The sequence below is a fragment of the Cygnus olor genome, chromosome 24 (assembly GCF_009769625.2).
Source record: "Cygnus olor isolate bCygOlo1 chromosome 24, bCygOlo1.pri.v2, whole genome shotgun sequence".
In the NCBI taxonomy this organism is placed as follows: domain Eukaryota; kingdom Metazoa; phylum Chordata; class Aves; order Anseriformes; family Anatidae; genus Cygnus; species Cygnus olor.
Window position 1 is genome coordinate 5,563,471 of NC_049192.1, and position 20,044 is coordinate 5,583,514.

Consider the following 20,044-nt stretch of genomic DNA (forward strand, 5'->3'; position numbering starts at 1 on the left):
CCCCCCACAACCCCCTAGAGCCCCCTAGAGCCGACCAGAGCCCCCCACAGCCCCCTAGAACCCTTCACACCGCCCCAGAGCCCCCCATACAGCCCCCCCCAGCCCCTCACCTCAGCAGGCTGGACAGCGGGTGCCCCACTCCTCCTCCTCCTCCTCCTCCTCCTCCGCCACCCCCGGAACCGCCACCGCCGCCGCCGCCGCCGCCGCCGCCACCTCCTCCTCCTCCGCCACCTCCTCCTCCTCCTCCCCCGGAGCCGAAGCCGGAGCTGAGGCGCTTCCCCGAGAGCAGCTTCTCCACGGCGGGCAGGTTCCCGGTGCGGGCGGCCTCCAGCAGCTCCTGCTCCTTCCCCATCGCCCGGCCCGGCCCGGCCCGGCCCGGCCGCCGCCTGCCCCCGCCCCCCGCGGCCCTTCCGGGGCGGGGCCGGGCCGGGGGCGGGGGCTGCGGGGCTGAGGGGAGGCCCCGCCCCCGCGGCCAGGTGCTGCCCCAGGCCTCGCTTTGATGGTTTTTGGGTTGTTTTTTTTTTGGTCGTTTTTTTGTAAAATCCTACGGTCGTTAAAGCTGGGAAAGCGCTGCAGGGTCACCTGGTCCAACCACCCCATGCCACCGGTGTCACCCACGGAACCGTGTCCCCAAGCACCGCGGCCAACCTCTCCTCGAGCACCCCCAGGGACGGGGACTCCACCACCTCCCTGGGCAACCCGTCCCAACGCCTGACCGCTCTTTCTGAGCAGAAATGTCTCCTCATTTCCCACCCGAACCTCCCCTGGCACAGCTTGAGGCCATTCCCTCAGGTCCTATCCCTGGTTATCTGCGAGAAGAGGCCGACCCCCAGCTCCATCCACCATCCTCTCAGGGAGTTGCAGAGAGCAATGAGCTCTGCCCTGAGCCTCCTCCAGACCAAACACCCCCAGTTCCCTCAGCCGCTCCTCACAGGACTTGTGCCCCAGGCCCTTCACCAGCCTCGTTGCCCTTCTCTGGACATGCTCCAAGGCCTCCATGTCCTTCTTGTAGTGAGGGGCCCCCAACTGAACACAGTAGTCAAGGTGCTGCCTCACCAGAGCAGAGGACAGGGGAACGATCACCTCCCCGCTCCTGCTGGTTACACCATTCCCAACACAAGCGAGGATGCCGTTGGGGTCCATTTTGTCTGTTAATGCAAAGCTGGGGGTGAAAAGGGGGTGCCTGGGGCTGGGCCCAGGGCTCCAAACCCCACGGGTGTTGGCTGGGGAAGGGGGGGGGGGTGAGCCAAGAGGACCCTGCTGGGGGCATGGAACGCCCTGGGGGGCTTCGTCCTGGGACCATGCAGCTGTGAACCACCTGGGGACCCGCTGCTGTGCTGGGGGGTGACCGAGCACAGCCAGAGGGGCTCAGAGGGCACTTTTTGGCTGGGGGGACCACGGAGCACCACCATGGGTAGCCCAGGGAGGCTGGGAACCTCCTCCTCTGCAGACACCCACCCTGCAGCAGGGCTCAGAGCGGGGATCCCAGAGGGTCCCTGGCCATGCTGTGACCCTGGGGGGATCAGTGTGACGCCGAGGGAGACACTGTGTGTTGCCCCCACTCACAGCCAGCCTGCAGGGGGCAGGGGCTGCCCCCCAACGAGCACCAAGAAGGACATGGAGGCCCTGCAGCGTGTCCAGAGAAGGGCTACGAAGCTGGTGAAGGGCCTGGGGCACAAGTCCTGTGAGGAGCAGCTGAGGGCACTGGGGGTGTTTGGTCTGGAGGAGGCTCAGGGCAGACCTCATTGCTCTCTGCAACTGCCTGAGAGGAAGGTGTGGGGAGCTGGGGGTCGGCCTCTTCTCACACATAACCAGGGATAGGATCTGAGGGAATGGCCTCAAGCTGTGCCAGGGGAGGTTCGGGTGGGAAATGAGGAGACATTTCTGCTCAGAAAGAGCGGTCAGGCACTGGGACGGGTTGCCCAGGGAGGTGGTGGAGTCCCCGTCCCTGGGGGTGTTCAAGGAGAGGTTGGAAGTGGTGCTTGGGGACACGGTTCAGTGGGTGACAGCGGTGGTAGGGGGTGGTTGGACCAGGTGATTTTGGAGGGCTTCTCCAACCCTGATGATTCTATGAAAAGAGCCCAAAGTCTCCGCTGCCCCCAGCGAGCACCAAAATAGCCCAAAGCCTCCGGGGTCGGGAGCCCCTCTTCACTCCTGGGCAGGACACCGCCACCCGGGGGGGGGGCACACAGGAGCAGCCCCCGGCCCCTCACAGCCTCCCCCGCGGCCTCTCCCCCCCGCCGAGCCCGGCCTCCGGCCTCGTCGCCGTGGCGACAGCGCCCCCCCGCCATGGCCTCCTCCTCCCCTCAGCCTCCGTCATCGGCAGGCGCCGCCGCGGAGGCCATGGCGGAGGCGGGCGAGCAGGGCCGGGAAGAGCCCGCGGCCCCCACCCGCGAGGAGCCCGCGCCCGCCGCCTCGTCCCCGTCCGGGGATGGGGCGGAGGCCGCGGAGGACGCGGCGGTGGCGGCGGAGGGCGACGGGGGAGAGGCCGGAGGGGCCGGGGAGCCCAAGGCGGAGGCGCTGGACGGGGAGGTGAGGCCCGGGGGGGGGGCGGCTCGGCGGGGAGGGGAGGCCGCGGCCTCCGGGCTGAGCCCCGCGCTCCGTCTGCCCCCCGGCCAGGTGAGGAGCGCGGAGGGGGAGGCCGTGGACGGGGAGGACCCGAGCCTGCAGCCCTCGGCGGCCAAGAAGGTGAAGCTGGAGCTGAAGGAGAGGAAGGAGAAGAAGCACAAAGTGGACGAGGACGAGATCCAGAAGATGCAGTGAGTGCGCCCCGGGGGGAGGCTGGTGCTCGGGGGGCACCGTGCGCGGGCCGGGAGCGGAGGCTGTGCGAGGACGGGGCCCTGAGCCCGCTGTCAGCGGTGCCCTCCACCCCTTCCCAGGCCCTGCCGTTCTGCGGCACCAACCTCAGCGCGGTGGGAGCGCTGCCGTTCCCTGCCCGGCTCCGTTTTGTTCTGCCGGAGGCTTAGGAGGGCTGAAAGGAAAGAGCTCCAGACCGTTTTTTCCTGTCAGTGATTAATTCTCTCCGCTCCAGAATACTGGTCTCCTCCTTTTCCGAAGAACAGCTGAATCGCTACGAGATGTATCGCCGCTCTGCTTTCCCCAAAGCTGCTATTAAACGGGTACGGCTTCAAGAACGCTTCGCCACAGGAGAAACCTGAGCAAAGCAAACGGGCTGAGCCCTGCAGAGCCCGGCCCCGGTCACAGCCAGGATCGCACAGGGGGGCTCCTTGGCTTGTGCAGGCTGTGGGTGCATCCTCCTCTCCCCCTATGTCTCAGCCTTTGTGGCCGAGAGTGTTGTCCTTAGATCTGCTTTTATCCGATTACGTCCTAGCTCAGTGCGCTCATGTGGCTTATGCAGTTTAAATAGGAGCTTGTCTTAAATGAAAGTGGTTTGGGGGGCCATGAGGCAACAGGAAAAAGTTAGTACAGGTTTGCAGCTAGGTAAGGGTGTGCTAAAAATGTTGATAGCCAGCACATGCCCAAAGCTATTAGACCTTGCTCTAAAGATCAATTACTGCTGTTCCAGCTCACTTTGGTAGCTAATGGTTGATACTGGACAGGCTTAACTGCTAAATATGATTTAAAACATTTCAATGCTGCTGTGTGTACATTGTTCAACTGACTGCTTCTTCTTGGCTTGTCCAGCTGATCCAGTCCATCACTGGCACCTCAGTCTCTCAGAATGTGGTTATCGCCATGTCGGGCATTTCCAAGGTCTTCGTTGGAGAGGTGGTGGAAGAAGGTGAGTGCAATATGTTATTGGTGAGTAAAAAGGTAAGAATGCAGAGAAAATCCAGTGCTTAAAGGAGAGCAGGAAGACAAGAAACAAGACTGGACACTTTGTGGCTTTCTGTCCAGGTCTCTTGCTTCACTTGCTATCCTGCAGGGCTCTGGTGCTTTTAGCAGCAGTAGAAGGCTACTGTTAAGAATGGAGGGGAAGCGTGGTGGTGTCCATATTCCACTTTAATCCTATTAATATAAGTGCCCGTCAGTCAGCAGAGATTGGTGACTACTGGCCTTTTTTTTTTTATCTTCTCTGGAGAAGGTAACTTAGAAGTTGTTGCTACATGTCAGCCTGTGAGCAGGCTGCAGCAGGGTAATAAAGATCTCTCATTAATACTGCTGTGGACAAATTCAGCTTAGAAGAGCAATGCGTTATTTAAGCCTCTTAACCTGCAAGATTCTTTGTTGATGCGATGAGCTGAGATCTCTTTGGGACACGCTGTGAAGGCTGACCCAGCTGCGTACCTGTCTTTGCTCTGCTTGTGCCTGGGGAGGAGAGGGTTCTTGTTTCTCAGGCCAACCAGTTAGCGCAGACTCGTCGCACAAAACATGCAGCCTGCATGATGTGGCTTTGGCACTTTAGCTGTTTCTGACCGTCTCTCCGGCTCCGTGTGTTGCCAGAGGCGGTCTAGATAAGCAGTTTCACTGCTACAGTTAATTGCTGCGTGTCCTTGGCAGGAAACATGAGTGATATTTACCAGAACAGACAGAAAAGAAACTGATCTTCGAGTCCACTGTAGGCTGTACCTTCCCATCGCTGCTGTGCACATAGCACCCAATCTAGGGATGGTTTTAAAGTAGCAGGTTCAAGATCATGAGGCCTTGTTGAGTTTGTGCGCGACTTAAAGTAGCTTATTCCACAGCAGCTGGAGTGTCTTTAAAAAGCAGTATTAATAGTATTAATGCCTCTAGGACTGACTTTTCTTTTAGTCAGTTTTGTTCTTGTGTATTAACGTGAGCTGTAAAGCCTGAACAAAACTGTTACCTGCTGCCTTTACTACTGAAGCTCAACCAGAAGGAGGCTTTTCAGATACCACCTGTTAGGAGACCGGCTAAGCTTAGCTGTCCTGCTCACGTGAACTCTTGTTTTTTGTTTAGCTCTGGATGTGTGTGAAAAGTGGGGGGAGCTGCCACCTCTGCAGCCTAAACACATGCGAGAGGCTGTCAGGAGGCTCAAGTCACGAGGACAGATCCCAAATTCCAAGTACAAAAAGATCATCTTCCACTGAAGTGTCCCAAGAGCAGCAAGAGAAGACAGACATTAAAGGAAGCTTCCAGCCGTGCTCCTCAGGGCAGTTGCAGCAGAGCCACGAGACAGAAGCGCTCCCAGCCTCTCTTGCTGCCTGCAGTCTTCTCCAAGAGCCTGCACCAAACCACTCTCAGTTCAGCTTGGTTTTAAGTAACTTCAGCGTCAAGGTTTATGGGGCTCGTTTGCAGTTTACAAAACAGACATTATTGCTCTCAACGTGGCTCATGGGGTAAAAGAAGTGCTGCAGCCAAAGTTCAGCAGGTGCAGTTACCCCGTCAGCCTTATCCTGGTGGGAGAGGCTCCCCTTCCAGGAGCCTACAAGCAGCACGTTGTGCACAGGCTCTTAGCACCGTGCAGAAACAAGCAGAAGCCAAATCCCCGACCGGGTGCCTCAGGGGCTTCTGCTCCAGCAGACTGGGGAAATGAACATTCCGCTTTTTCGGCGTACTTACCCACCAGGATCATACCTTCTGCTGGCACAGACGTGGCGGTATCTCTGTACAGAAATGTGTTTTTTTTGTACATTAAACTTGTTGTTATATTCTTAGTCTTGCTGGGACAGCAAATACTAATTGTGTAATGGTGTTTTTGTGATTCAAAGTAGGGAGAGCGCACTGCGATCTGTCTCAACCAACCCCAACATGTTCATGAAGCTTCATGCCTCCGGCATGTGGTGTTCCATTAGCACAAGCAAGGGAATACGTGCTGAAAGCTGATGCTTCTCAAGTCAGCACTCAGCTGTTCTGCCCAAAGCCAGTTTTATGGAGCTGTCTGGAAAACAATACAGTCAGGAACATGAAAAAGGAGGAAAAGAGAAAAAAACACGAGCCTGTAAGGAGGTTAACAAGTTTAATTTCTTTTCGTGGTTCATAGAACCAATAAATGCATGAGTGGAAATATACTGCAACAAAGTCCCAATACTGCCTAAAATTCAAGTTCAGACTTGTACATTACCCACCTGTACACAGAGTATTCCCCTTGGAGCACACTTCTAAGTAATGTAAAAGATGCTGAGGCCATGTGCTCTTCCTAGGGTAACTGTAGGAGAGTTACACCAAGGATTAAGTTGGCTCTCATCGTAACAGAGTCCTTAAATACAAGACTCTAAAAAGTAAACTTTGCTAATCATCATCAGTGGAGTTTTTGTCCTCCCATAGGCCTTATAGAAAGGAAGAGGATTTTGTTTTACAGTACTTGTCACTGGTACTTAAAAGAGAAAACAAGGGAAGTGCTTGAATTCTTACCCAGAACTGGTTGACTTGAGATGCTGGAGCAAGAAACTGAACAACTTGGCCCCAGCTCTGACCAGCCTGCACCCACGGGAGTGGAGTGGTTCTATGACACTGCAAGTAGGCACCACAGCTGAGAAACCCCTTTTCACCCTACCCATTTCCTAAGCTGGCTGGAGATGAAGCTTGACCCCTACTCAGCCAAAAAGTCATGAGCTGTGAAAGAAGAAAGAAACCTCCCATTTTCAAGCAGTGACTAAAAAGTAATACCATTGCATTCCACCTAAGGCAAGCATTCTTGTATTTCTTGCTTCACACAGAAAGGGGGAGCAAGCACAGAAGCGCGTAGGTTTGCCTGAATAAAGTTCAGGTTCTGCTTATGTGGGCTTTGTGCAGTTCATAATGGTACTCTGAGCTCTTTGCATACAGGTTTTCGCAGCACGGCTGTAGATGCACGGATGCTTTGTTACCTCCCTGCTCTCAGCTCTGAGAGCTCCTCACAGCATCTCAGTTTAGTGCAGCAGGTAACTTGCACTTCTAAGCCTCTGCTTTTACTTCTGAATTCTATGCACGAGGCAGTACTGGTGAAAGAAATGCCCACTGATGCTTAGAAAGTTAAAGTGCATTTTCCTCTCGAGAACAGGCCTGACAGGCTGCTCTGGGACGTTTTCCATCACAGGCAGCAACACAAATCCAACTTGTCAGAGGCTGCACTGAGCAGGGGATGGGTCACAGAACGTGCTCCAGAGAAAACAGCAAGGCTGTCTGACAGGACCGAGGAGGAGTGGTCCCCCTCCTGGGGAGGAGGGAAAGCAAACTTGCAAAAGGCACAGCAGCATCCAAACTTCACATCCAGCCCAGGCAGAGCGGGTGGGGAGCGCAAGCACCCCGCGCATCACAGCGGAGCCTTCGGCTCCCGTGCTTCTGCCAAAGGCAAACCCTCCTCCTCCTAAATCATTCGTGGCCGCTTCCTTCCAGGGTTTCTAGAAGGAAGGCCAGGCGTTTGCTGCCACTGTCACATCTGGTTGTAGGCACTGGTCAGTCAGATGTTGGCAGGCAAAGGCAGCAGAAGTACTGGACTCCAGCAGTACGGTCTGCCCCAAGGCTGCTCAAACCTAGCGGACAAGGACTGAACTCCAACAAATGTCATTCGAGGCTACCTTCAGTCTAACGGAGTCGCACACTGAATGAGGAGGACGATCTTAACAGCGACAGTGGTTTCAACCACCCTCTGTCTCTTACCTGCTCTTTTTTCAGAGTGAAAGCTAACGAAAGCAAGGAATTCACTCTTGGTTCTCTGCAAACCACAGGCAGCAGTGCCTCCACACCTAACCCAGCACGGTAAATACGTCCCTGTTCCCCTAGAGCTAAAGAAGAACTAAAATGATCTCAGGAGTGTCTGTTAAAGGGAACTGTTCAACAGCTCCAGAGTTAGGCAAAGGGACAAGTATGTAACAGGTAGGAAAACCAAACCCAACTCCTGCGTCATTTGTTTTCTCTTGCATAGCTCCCAGTCCTCAGCTGATCATGGCTTGTCAATCAGAGGCTGTTCCTTGCACAGTGAGCAGGATTAAAACCTTACGTTACTTGAGCTGGACTAATGGAGTAATGCTTACACAGGAAAAAATAGAAAAATCCATTAGAATAAAGTTTTGTGTAGTGTTCATCTTTAAAAAAAGATAAAGGGAGGGTTACTCAACTTTTCTAGACAAATTGTTTTCATCTGATTAATAAAGGAGAATTGCACGGGATCTGTCACCTCTGCTAGCACACAGTGCGTGGCAATCGCTACTCTGTTTGACATGCACTAAGAAGCATGTGCATCGGAAATCGTGCCTCCACACAGACACCACAGGTATCTGGAAAAATCCAAATCCAAGCTTGAAATACGATAAAATCAAACGAACTCTGCACACAGTAAAATGCTATGTGTAACAGGGGAAGGAACGGGCATCCATCCATAACGTAGATGGGCTGGAAGTTTCACCATTCCCTGTTAGAACAGAGCAGATTCTCCTCTGTAACAGCTTTTCCCTTCACGACCACCCTTTTCAGCAGCTTCTTTGCTCAGTGCACAGACCACGTACTACCTGGACTAGCAGAGCAAAGAAACCTCGCAGCAGTTTGCCTCTCGGAGTGGATTTGATTCTCACACTTCATAAATGACATTTCCTTTTTTAAAACTAGTGCTCGTTTCCTGTTTTTCTAGTGTTTTCCTTTTTTTTTTTCCCTCCACACTTTTAAATGCAGTTTCTTTATAAATGAGATCGATCGCTGTTTGACCACAGAGACTTCTCCAAGGAAGCTGCTTCACGAAAGGTGAGAACGCAAACGATGCTCAACAAATACCTACTGTTTCGTCTCCATCCCACAGTGAGCGGTTCATAGCGTCAGCCTCCACCCAGAGGGACCTGGCCAGCACCCTTCTCCTGACCCACACACCAGCATCCCTGCTAAAAGACATTTAAGACTGGGTATGAGCTCAGTGCTATTAAAAATACATGACCCTGTAGGAAAGCAGACAGCACTCTCTCTGTGCGGCCAGTGCTGCTTTCCCTCTCTCCACTGGTGAAACTCCAGCACAGAAGGGTTCGAGGACAATGCACAGCCCGAAGGAAATGCATAGGGCTTCTCCTTCCATGACTTAGCCAGCTTCCTTCACCCCGATTCTTTGACTGTAAAATTAAAGAAAGGTTAAACAGTGCTTTGTAATGAAATAGTGAATTCCTCCGTGCTTCTGCATCCATGAAGCCAAATATTGCAGGACTGAGAATGAACTAGACCAAGTCTAATATGCTCCTGATTCTGTCCTGACATGACAAATTACTGGTGGAAAAAGAAAACTGAAGAAATTTCTTTACTATCCTGGCCCTGCTCTTGAGGGGATGATGAGCTGTAGCCCCCTTCCTCCACAAGGAGGAAATCCCCTCTGCATCTCCCACACCTGCTGACCTAAGCCTGTCTCTGCCAACACACGACCTTTCACATCAGAGCTCTGAGCAACGTTTTCTGCCACACCTATTCCCTGTCACTCCTTGATGGGGTGAAGCCAGCTGTCCTCCTTTTGCTGTGTTCTTTAGCACGCGTGGGTGGGCAAGAACACCAAGAGGAAGGCTGAAAGAAGCAGAACCCCCGCATCAACCATCTCTAGATGGGAGATGAGGGCTGAAAGCAAGCTGTCACTACCACTGCATGGACGGAGAGACGTGGGGTCCCCGCACCAGCTTCTGACCTCTTGTTTGTAGACCGAGCACTGCCCTGGGTCAGTGACAGATGGTAGCACCATATTGCCAGGACAGAGGAAAGTGGCAGCAAGCGGTAAATCCCCCTGGTTCCTTCGGTGTTGCTCAGCCACGCTTTTCGTCCTTTCTCCCGGTTTCAAGTGTATTTTGCAGTCACAGTTGGTTTCCATTCTCTGAGACGATCAGTCTGCAGGAGGTTGACCCGTTTAGCAGCAAGGTAATCAAACTAGCCGCCTTAGTGCTGGTGGTGGGCTCCACTCCTCCCGAGCAGCTGCAGCCTGCACCTTCGCTGTCAGAGCTGGAAGAGGGGATTGTATTTCCTAATTTCCTGCAGAAGGCGAGCCTTGTCCATGTTGGCTTCTGCAAGGGCTATTTTCATGGTCTGAAGTTCCCTTTGCAACTCTGGCAGGTCCTTTAGCTACAGGAGACAAAGAGAAAAAACAAATCAGGAGTTCCCAAAAGTAAGCAGCAGGGCAGAGCCAACTACACTGATCTGCTCAAAGAGGAATACCAAAGCGGGAGCTTTGCAGATGAGATAAACTGCATGGTACAACCACACAGAGCTCACCAACAAGGTGACTCAGGCTGATTTGCAGAAGTAAGTACTTGCTAACTGGTGCCTGCAGACTTCTATACCTGTCACTGGCGTCAGCTCAGGCTATCTAATGACTCAGGCTGCCAGCAATGGCTACCTAATGACTTTTTCCAGGACTTCACTTTTCTAGCCATAGGAACAAGACTTGCAGTGGGCAAGGTTTTTTCCTGCAAAGCAGCTAGCTGATTGGGGCTGAAAGTGACTGTACAAAGAAAGCAGAGTGAAAACAGGGCTCTGGTCTGCATTCTTTGTTTTACACGGGGGCCTGATACACCTATTCAGGTTTGTTTAAATTAAAATGACAGCTGGAGCACGCAGATGCTTGGCATTCCTGCTTCTTGCCTCCATGAACAAAGGTAATTCTGTCCTCACACACTGCCAGAGCAGCTTCATGCTACAGGACAGGATTTTCCTTGGCAACTCTCAGAAATATTTTTACTCAAGAGTTTAGCCTTGCATTTGGTCCTATGAAGTTCAAAAATATCAGAAAATAAACTGATGCTATGCTACTGTAATGATTACATGCTTCCAGTTCTGGTCAGGGCCCTGACGCTATAAAACAAGCAGAAGAGGAAGTCTGCACTAAATGGAAAAGAGAAAGATGAGGAATGAAGTGGTGTGTTACCAATTAATGAGCAGAATCCAAAGTCCCAGTCCAGTTCTGTATCCAGTTAGTCCCACTGCACCTTCAATATGTATTTGTCCATAGCAACTGATCAATTTATCAAGTACACTTTACATCAGACAGGAATTGTAAGTAAAGGATACTGTGTATTTTAAAATAAGCCACTTATCTGAATTCCAAATTTATGGATCAAAATGCAAAGAAAGTTTAAACTGAACAGCAAAAATTTTAGGTGACCTGAAGCTCTCCCTAGCTATAAGCCTTACTCTTCTCTGACAAAAGCTCTCTTTGTGGGAATTTCACGATTCCTGTTTTTGCTAACAACAAATTGAACACAGCAGAAAGACAGAGCCACTCAGGAAAACAACAGGTTTCTGAAATGGAAGAAGAGAGATTACACACTTGGCAGGGCATTCGTATTTCTCAGAATGCCTGCAAAGGGAGGTACAGACTGCTTTGTGTGCGCTCCCTATCTGCAGCACACCACGCCTACCGGTAACTGCAAATACATGAAGACAAAGGACAGTTTTCCAGCCTGCTGCCAGCTAACTAGTTGTCTAGACAGCAAGAGGCAGCAGTGACTCACCTGCAGTCCACGCACTCCTCCTGGGGGTGCTGCCAAGACACACTCTGCTGGGGCCTTCTGGTCTTGAACAACTGGTTCAGGTTTTTCCAGTCCCAGTGAGTCCTCCCGTCCTGGAGCTGCAAAGAAGCATAGAAAACATTCAGGTGTAGGTATTAACATGGCAGGGTTCTTAGGAAAAAAATAAAAGCTTTAACATTCTTTTTGTTTGTTTTAAACAGGAAAAAAAAAATCCCACCCGCATTTTAAAATGGAGAAGCTAAAACAAGGGAAGAAGCAGTAGTCTGTCCTGACTGTGTGAGCTCAAGGAAACACCAAGCATGAATTCAGGCCGCTAGTTCACTGTTTTAGATATTAACGGGTTCTGCCCGAGGTATCAAATTTTCTGCCCAAACAATACAACAAAAGCAGCAAGAACCAAAGAGGTAGGGCTGCCTGCACACACAGATTAATACTGCAGAGCAACCAAAGGACCTGGGTGCTTGCACTGAAGACAGAAGATTATTTGTGCATTCTGGCAGGAGTGACCTCAAAGGTCAGAATTAGGGACCGCTCACACACCAGAGCCCATCGTTCCCAGCACGACGATCACATTTCAGTTCCAGTCTCCTCTAGTGGCAGGCACAGCAGAGCACCCTACCTCCAGCAAGGCCTGGGAGGTGCTGGGGGAGAATAAATGGGATTCCTGACGTTGCTGACCTGATAGATAGAAAACCCCATCATCTCTGCGCTTCACGACAATGTGATCTACTGCCAAGGTGATAGGAACAGGGCCAGGGGAGGTAGGGTATACCCGAGGGCTGTCATCCTGGAAAAAAGAAAAGAGAAAAAAGCAGAGAAGAGATTAACTGTTGTGAAAGCTCTGGCAGTCCTACAAAGGGTTCCCCTTGCCCCCAGCCTTCACAGGAGTAACGTTACCAGCTGGCAGCACTGCCAGAGCTCATCGAGGTCGCCCACCATATGGGAAAGCCTGGCTTTAGATACAGGGCATGGGGAAGGCCCTCACACAGATCACAACAAAGCTCTGTCATATCCATGATAAAGGCTAAGGAGAGGCCATCTTCCTTAGCACTACTCTCACAGTTGTCCTGTGAATTCCTGAGGCAAAAACCTACCAAAATAAAGCCGATATCCCTAAGCCTGAAGGTTTTTATGCTGCTGTCTGGCCACACTAGCTCCTGGTTGTCTGTGGAGCAAACACAGTGCTTTCAGATGAACTTCTGACAGTTTTCTCCCCTTCTAAATATCAGCCAGCTATTATATGCTGTTTTGTTTTCCATCCATAATTCTTTTAATTCTTACAAAAAAGGTCAAATAATTCTTATTTCACACAAGCACTTGGGAGAAGAGGCATTTAATTCTCTTTCCTTTGAGTCTGCAAACAGATCTTCAACACAGCTGAGGAGAGAACCTGAAGGTCAGGCTCCCATTCCTCGACAATCTGAGCACTCAACAACCCCTCTGCGTTACTCATTTATCCATAAGGCAATTTTTAGAAACCAAATAAAACACAGTCAGGAAAACAGGACCTCTACAGAGGCCCATGGCCATCCCACAGCATCCTTACCCAAGCAGAATCTTGCACATGAGCTCTGCTCAGGATACCACCTTGGCTCCCCATATACTCACCTTCAGCGTGATTTTGGCATCCACAACTTCTATCTCCATGGGGATCACCTCGGGGATTATTTCATCCTCAAGAAAAGGGCCGAGGTTGGTGAGGAAAGACATGAAGAGCTCTGCTCTGTAACTGTGGACCAGCATATGAAGGAAGCCATTCTGGACAGCAAGTGGTGAGTGCACAGCGGCATTAGGTCCTACTTCGAGACGCAAACACACTTCTGGCTGGGTCTTATTAGCTTCAGGGACTGAAGGCTTCTCCACACCTGTATCTCCTACAGTCAAAGCAGAAAGGCCTCATTGCAGAACATCAGTAGGAAGATGTAAGGTCAAAATAAGTATTTTGAAAAGCCCTTTACTGTCCAGACACAGAACAGAGTCAGGTTCACAACGGCAGCAGTCTGAAGCCACCTTCCACATGAAAGAAGTCCAGGTTTCAAACAACTGGAGTTCACATCACAGAAACTACCACCAGGACCAGACTCTTTAAGCCCCCGGCGCCAGCATTCTCTCCCCAACTCAGCACATCTAAAAGTAGCCTTCATCTTGCACCTACACGAGTTGGCCAAAAACTCACCACTCGGTTCTCCAGAGCTGGTCAGTCCTCAACACTACCTAAACCTTGTATTCACTTTGCCCCCTTGTGGCTCTAGACAGCATTAATAAGGAGAAATAACAGTCCAACAACTCCTGCTCATGCTTTCACTTCAAGTTTTGGTTTATAGTTGTGTTTTTGTTTTTTTTGTTTTCATTTGTTTTAAATTTGAACATACTTGGGTGAAGTACCCTGTCCCAGAAGTATTATGCTCAGGGCAGGAATAACTTCAGGGTTTCCCTAGGTAGCTTTATTCCTCTTTTCATTTATTTTATGCATCCTAGCAGGAAAAAAAAAATCCCAACCAAGGATGAGAGTTTCACTGTGCCAGATATCATCTCGCTTGACTGCGTAGGTACTTTGGGAGCTTCATGAACACTGAAATATCAGTTAAAATGAAAGACACCTTGAGAGTGGCCAGTTATCAAAGTGTGGTTATAAAAGCCAGACTCTTACCCACATAGCCACGCAAGTACTGCCACATTCCAACGTTGTTCAGTTGCTCCGGGACCACCTTCATTACTTGTAAAGCAACAGACAAATCGTCACCTCGTGCCTCTATTCCACAGTTCACCTCATTCATCTTCAGTACCAGGACTGACACCTGAAACAGCAAGTGACAAGCTCACTCATTAAACCACCACCACACAGTTCACTTCAAGGTTCTCTTAGAGGCAGTGTTACAGCGAGGAGGAACAAAACTCTGACCAGCTGAAGGCTGGGCTCCTCTCCGCTCTGTGAAGTCGAGCTGTTTATTTCAGGAGACACTGCACTCTCATCCTCTGCCATCAGGCTTGCTCTACTGCCCGTGTTGTTGTGGGTCTGAAGGAGGTGCCCTGGGGGAAGAGGGTCCAGGCTGGGCTCTGAAATGGAAGAGCATTGACAACATTGTTGACAACAACAGCTTGTGGTTTTTTTTTTTTTTTTCCGTTTTTTTTCTGGTTTTAAGCAGTCCTGATCTCAGTATCTGCCTGACTCTCATGACTTATCAGCTTACATCAACCTCCAGGGAACTCTCTCCAGCTCCTTAGATGAATTTAAGCAATGTGTAGCTGAAGTGTGCAACGTGCAGTGCACCCTACTTCTAACCATCCCCTAATAATCCCTTCTCAAACACTATGGACTGTCCACCCACCTGCATATATCTGTGGTTCTTGCTCTAGTATGGCCAAATAAATGCCTTAGAACACCACTGTGATGGTACAGGGGAGACCCTTTCCACTCATTTATACTCCTCATCTCAAAAAAAAAAAAAAAAAGCCATCTATAGTAGCAGAAAGGGTAATTTTGGGTGAACTGCTCATGACCTCCAAAAAGAATGAGTAGCACAAGAGAATTCCGTAAGACCACAGCACAAGGCAGTCATTCATGGCAGAAAACTGAAATGAGAGTGGGGACGAGCACTCCTTACCAGAATCCGTGAGCATCACAAAGCCATCGCTGCCATCGCTGTCCACTGACAGCCCGTCCTCGGGACCGCTCCCATCCACGGACGTGGTGTCAAAGGAGTGCTGGGACGCTGTCCTCTTCATGGAGAAGAAACGCATTCGGCTGCTGCCACCCCCACCTGGAGTCACTGCTCCCTCTTCTGCTTTGGGCAAAGAATCCCTACAAAATAAATAAATAAATAAAGGCAAACAGCTTAGTCTCGGGATTATACAGATATTATGCAGGCTTTAGCGTCCTTATATCAATCCCTAAGAGATGAAGGTCTAACCTCTCTCTGGCCCAAACGGCACACAGAGAAAGGGAGCAGTTGGCCTGCACCTCCCCTCCTTCCCGGCAGCCTTGCTGCTGCTGCTGCGAGGTACGGGAGGATGCTCCACTCACTTGGCTGGGGGGAGAGAGAGCATTTTCTGCATGGTGGAGGTCATCTTCTCCCGGCTCAAGCTCAGAGCGTCTTTTGTTATAGACATGGCTTCTTTGGTGAGGTCCATAGTCACATGCAGAGCTTCCTTGGTGGCATCCTTTGTGATATGCAGCGCGCTAGACAACTCCACCTCTAGGTTCTTCAAAGGGATGAGTTCTGCCTGGCCGTTGAGAACGACGTTTCCTCTCCCCAAGGGCTGGACGTCCGAGGTTGGGCTAGAAGGGAGGGCAGGAGGGCTTTGAGGATGACTGCTGGGCTCTTCTGGTCTTTCTGTAACCAGGGCTTCCACAGCTTCACGTGCTTCCTCTATCAGACCTTTCTCCTCCACGCTTTTACTTTGCGGAGTTGTAGTCAGAGCTCCATCGCTTGCAGATCTTTGGAGCCTCTCCAGTGGCGTGCCGGTTACGTTGGTACCTGTGTTTTCAATCTCACTGTCCTCTGGGACCTTTGAGGTCCCGCACATTCCCTTCTCGGAACCGGTCTCAGATTTCTGCTCCTTCTCTTCAGCTGCCAGCCCCTCCTTGCTGTCTGAGGGCGAGAGCTCCGACTCGATCAGGCTCGTTGTGTCTGAGTCGAGGGATCTGGGTTCCAGGCAGGAGCCTGGAGCGGGGTTCATGAGCAGGGCCACTTCGGCACTGTGGAACAGAACTCCCACAGAGGCAGACATGGGATCTAAAGGAGACCCAGTCACCTCCTGGGTATCCTGGGCCAGCTGCTCCTGTAGCGTTTGCAGAACTTCTTTCATCCTGAGCAGCACCAAGTATTGGTAGTGGTTGAGACGAACTTTGACGTGAACAGACGAGGACAAAAGCACATGGATATCAGCAGAGGCTTCCAGCTCTTTATCATCTACTCCATCATCAATTTTACACTCAGACTCTCCCAAGACATCCATCGTCTCTGCGACCTTGTAGACGTTCTTCAGATCCTGGTCAGTCCTTGATCTTTGGCAAACCCCATGCTCTCTGGAGAGGTTTTCATTCTTGGAGTGATTGCTGAAACTGGCAGAAGGCTTGATTTTTATACCAGAGGCAGACGATTCTTGTCGTTTAGATAACTGAGCTTGCCCCCATCTCTTGGGAAGACAGGCCCAAATGGAGAGGGGAAATGGGTCAATAAAGCTAAGGGCTCTGCCCTTAGAGCTCTCAGCACCCTCGAAGTCCAGGGAAAGCTCAGTGAAATTCATAGACCACAGATCTTCAGAGGCAGAGATTTTGTGCAATGGCTGGGGAAAACCCGTATGCTTCTGAGGTCTGTCATCCACCTCGTATGCATGGCGCAAGAAGAGGGTGTGGAGGAGGCTGAAGTTGTCCTGAGACCTTGGGAACTGGCTGTAGCTGGAGTGGAAGAATTCTGAACTGGCAAATTTACGGAAGAGGCTCTGGAGGTCCTGGCAGCTGCAGAAGGGAGCGTGGCGGGTGTTGGTGGCAGTCATCTCCGTCACACGGATGCAGAGCGTCTGCGGACGGTCTTGGTGGTCAGTGACTTTCTTCTCCACAGGGATGTTGAGCTACGAGGAAGAGAAAGACACTACAAGTTAAGCAGCGAGAAGGGAAATTAGCAGTGGCCTATCCTGCTGCTTACACAGAAGACCAGTTGTGGAATATAATAAATAATTGACAAGTCTTGGTCTACTAAAATCCCAAGAGCTGGCCTAGACTCTCAACTCATCCTTATCTGAAAAACTAACAATCAGGGAAGAGAAATCAGACACAAGGAAATTTAACCTGAATTTTATTTCAGCTTCTTTTACCATCCACAGCTTGCGTAGCAGCTCAGCTCACAACTACGCACTTTTGATCTTTCTTTGCAAGTACTTACTCCACGGTCAGGCCTTTAAGCCTTCGCACAAAACTGCTATTGAGTAATCAGTGGCAAACACCATCGGATGTCAATGCCACAGACTGTTGGTATCTTCTCCCTGGAATGAGTCAACGTGGTTTCCAAAGGGCAGAAAGCAACTTTTGGTTACCTGAGCCAGCAGTTTTTCCTTAAAACTGTTTTCATAAATACTGACTTGTTGAATAAATACTTGAATATTGAATACATTCGTAAATACTGACTTGCCTGTCTATTCTGGACTAGAACTCAAGCACTTGTTTACTGCTCATAGATGAAAACAATATTAACTCAAACAGTCGACAGAAAAAAGATGGGGAAAGGGGGGGAACTTTGTATGCTCAGCCTGGACTCCAGCTATGTCCTGATCTCATGTTCCTTACACAACAATAAAGGAGAGGATGCTGAAGGCTGAGAAAGGAAGGACATGAACGGTACCTTCAGCCGGAAGCCATCCAGTCGGACGTCAATATGCTCATCACGTTTGCCTGAGTCCTCCAGCTTGTAGATGGCTTTGAACTGCTCCAAGCTGCGATAAAGATCCAGACAGAAGAGGTTTATCCAGAGCATGCTTGCTGTATCCAGGGTAAGCATCAAACCATTCAGCTGTACATACAGGTTTGGGCATGGAACTAGAACAGAACAGAATCAAAATGGATTAATAATAGCAGAAAAGGCCTTTCAAGAGGTCTGCAGCTCAGCATATAACCTGCACTGACAACACCAAAGAAAGGCAAACACACGAACACCAGGAAACTGAACAAAAATGGACACCTGTAGGAGCCTCAAGAAGGTTATCACACCTAAAGAATTAAAAGTTGACTGATTTTTTAAGAAACTTATGAAAGAAGGTGCTAACCTTGGTGTATTACCTGGAAAGTCCTGATTGTCTGGGAAGTAATACTCTGTGAATTCAATATGGATTGCAGAGACCTGATCAGGAAGGTTGAGGAATTTTCTACTACATGAAAGCAAGGTCGAAGGTTTCTTACTATGCTGACCAGCTGTAGAAACCTGAAAATACAAATGGCATGCAGCTGCGCAGAGCCCATGTTTGGCGAAATAAAGCATCCCAGTAACCCTGCTGTCTCCCATATTCAATCTATCTCATTTACACATCAAACACACTATGCTTTCAAGTAACAATAAAACTTTTTTCTACCTGCTAATATTGTCAACTCCTCTCCTTTGAGGGAATTCAGTTCTTTATATCTCGTGTCACTGCTAGTAAGGCCCACAACAATCAGAGTTAGGTGATGTGAACAAACAGAACTGAAATCTATTGTACCTTTCTTCAGGATTAACAGCGTGTTGCTAAATCCATTATAATATCTGGTACTGATTATGCTCTTACAATGGGTACAGGGTATCTGGATGTAGGGCCTGATCCACTCTAATGATCCTTTCCGTGGTGGGTCAAAAATATGAGGTAAGATGCTCCTCCTCTGTCAAAAATCCATATCCTCACTAACTTCTCAAATGCATGAAATCTTTTATCCTGGGCTTGCCTATGAAAGTTTAGACATGAACACAGAGTGCAGAAACTCTGTAGTTATGCATGCAATTTCCTCTGAACATGAAAATTATCAGCAGTTCATACCAGGTTTAAAAGTTGTACACGCAACACAATAACAGCATTTGGGTTCCCTGGTTGCAGAGCTTTGATTTTCTTGGATTACATGGGATTTGCATGATTTATTTGCACCACATCAGATTAAATTTCTTTTGCAAAAAAAAAAAAAAGGACATGGATGTCCGCAGGCACTGCTCAAATCCCTACCTGGTGAACATCCAAGTCATCCACACGAACTACCACACAGCTGGATCGAAGCCGGTTCCAGGGAGGGTGCCGGAGTTGTGGCAAACTTGAAGGAGGTACACGGCCTTTCTCCAAGGGGCTTTTATGAGGACTTGGAGATGTATCTGTGGGGATGGAAAAGCAGAAGTAGCAGGGTTTTACTCATCTCCTTTGCAATGAACTTCACTATCAACCCCAACACGTATGTGCTTACACAGCAGAAATAGCAGCCCCAAAATTAGAAACAGATGGGCACGGTTAGGAGGAAAAAAAAAAACAACAAAAAACCAAAACTTTAGTACTTGTAAAGGAAGACCATCAAAGACTGGCATGCCCCACAGCAACAGAACAACTTCCTCAGCTAGGCATTTAACTATTTCACTTATCCATTACATGCTCGCTTATAGAAAAAAAAAAAAAAGATAAGTTAGGAAAGTGACTGCTGCAGCCTGTCCATTCTTGCTGCAGTATTATTCCAGTATGATATCCATCATCCTTTGCCACTAAGTTTATGATTTTTAGTGTGCTATGGATTTCTGCACCAACAAATCTAGCTGCTAAGAGTCAGTGAAAGGGAACTAGAGATATTGCTGCCTGGGGAACAATTGTTACCATCTCCAGCTTTATCAGGAATTTAATCAAACATCGTTACCTGGTTTCCTTTTGAAGGGGGAAAGTGGAGTCTTGGCAAAGGCAGAGTCTGTTTCTTCGTAATGCTTTTCAATCTTGCTTTGAAATTCACTGACCAACCTTTTTGCCCACTGTCCCCGTGCTTCCATCGCCTCGCTGTACCTCACCCAATGCTTGCAGGCATCTCCTGCATGAAAGTAAACATCCTGGCTTTAAAATGAGGTTTCCAGATAAACACAACACTCCCGCTCCCCTTAAACCTACATAAATCTGGAAAGCATTCCCTTTAATTGATGCCACATTCAGGAATACGCAATATGCTGCATACTAAGCACTTGTGGAGCAAGAGCAGGTTTCCAAACAACAGAGCTGGTCCTACCAGCCAG

At 49.8% G+C, this 20,044-nt stretch overlaps 3 protein-coding genes across 18 annotated transcripts in view; 1 reads left to right on the top strand and 2 right to left on the bottom strand.

The window, feature by feature from the left end:
• Window positions 1-393, bottom strand: part of ANKS1A (ankyrin repeat and sterile alpha motif domain containing 1A) — a 107,018-nt gene extending 106,625 nt beyond the window's left edge. For 7 of the 16 annotated variants that reach the window (XM_040535801.1, XM_040535804.1, XM_040535790.1 and 4 more), the window contains exon 1: window positions 111-392. In XM_040535801.1, the coding sequence (XP_040391735.1) occupies window positions 111-352 (242 nt within the window). In that variant the 5' untranslated portion in view covers window positions 353-392. Of the gene's footprint in view, window positions 1-110 lie in introns of all 16 variants that reach the window. The other 9 variants (XM_040535800.1, XM_040535799.1, XM_040535798.1 and 6 more) reach the window with 2 other exon arrangements.
• Window positions 394-2,306: 1,913 nt separating this feature from the next.
• Window positions 2,307-5,598, top strand: TAF11 (TATA-box binding protein associated factor 11). The gene is made up of 5 exons (XM_040535831.1): window positions 2,307-2,532; window positions 2,620-2,759; window positions 3,032-3,119; window positions 3,646-3,742; window positions 4,882-5,598. The coding sequence occupies exons 1-5, from the start codon at window positions 2,344-2,346 to the stop codon at window positions 5,010-5,012; spliced, it is 645 nt and encodes a 214-aa protein (XP_040391765.1). The 5' UTR covers window positions 2,307-2,343; the 3' UTR covers window positions 5,013-5,598.
• A 269-nt stretch (window positions 5,599-5,867) lies between these two features.
• The window catches only part of UHRF1BP1 (UHRF1 binding protein 1), a 34,940-nt gene continuing 20,763 nt past the window's right edge, over window positions 5,868-20,044 (bottom strand). The window contains exons 10-21 of the mRNA XM_040535830.1: window positions 19,681-19,845; window positions 19,011-19,153; window positions 18,103-18,244; window positions 17,669-17,862; window positions 15,352-16,901; window positions 14,933-15,129; window positions 14,230-14,384; window positions 13,978-14,125; window positions 12,936-13,201; window positions 12,006-12,114; window positions 11,310-11,425; window positions 5,868-9,921 (exon numbers count right to left, since the gene is read on the bottom strand). Coding sequence (XP_040391764.1) covers window positions 9,796-9,921; window positions 11,310-11,425; window positions 12,006-12,114; window positions 12,936-13,201; window positions 13,978-14,125; window positions 14,230-14,384; window positions 14,933-15,129; window positions 15,352-16,901; window positions 17,669-17,862; window positions 18,103-18,244; window positions 19,011-19,153; window positions 19,681-19,845 — 3,311 coding nt within the window. The 3' untranslated portion in view covers window positions 5,868-9,795. The remainder of the gene's footprint in view (window positions 9,922-11,309; window positions 11,426-12,005; window positions 12,115-12,935; window positions 13,202-13,977; window positions 14,126-14,229; window positions 14,385-14,932; window positions 15,130-15,351; window positions 16,902-17,668; window positions 17,863-18,102; window positions 18,245-19,010; window positions 19,154-19,680; window positions 19,846-20,044) is intronic.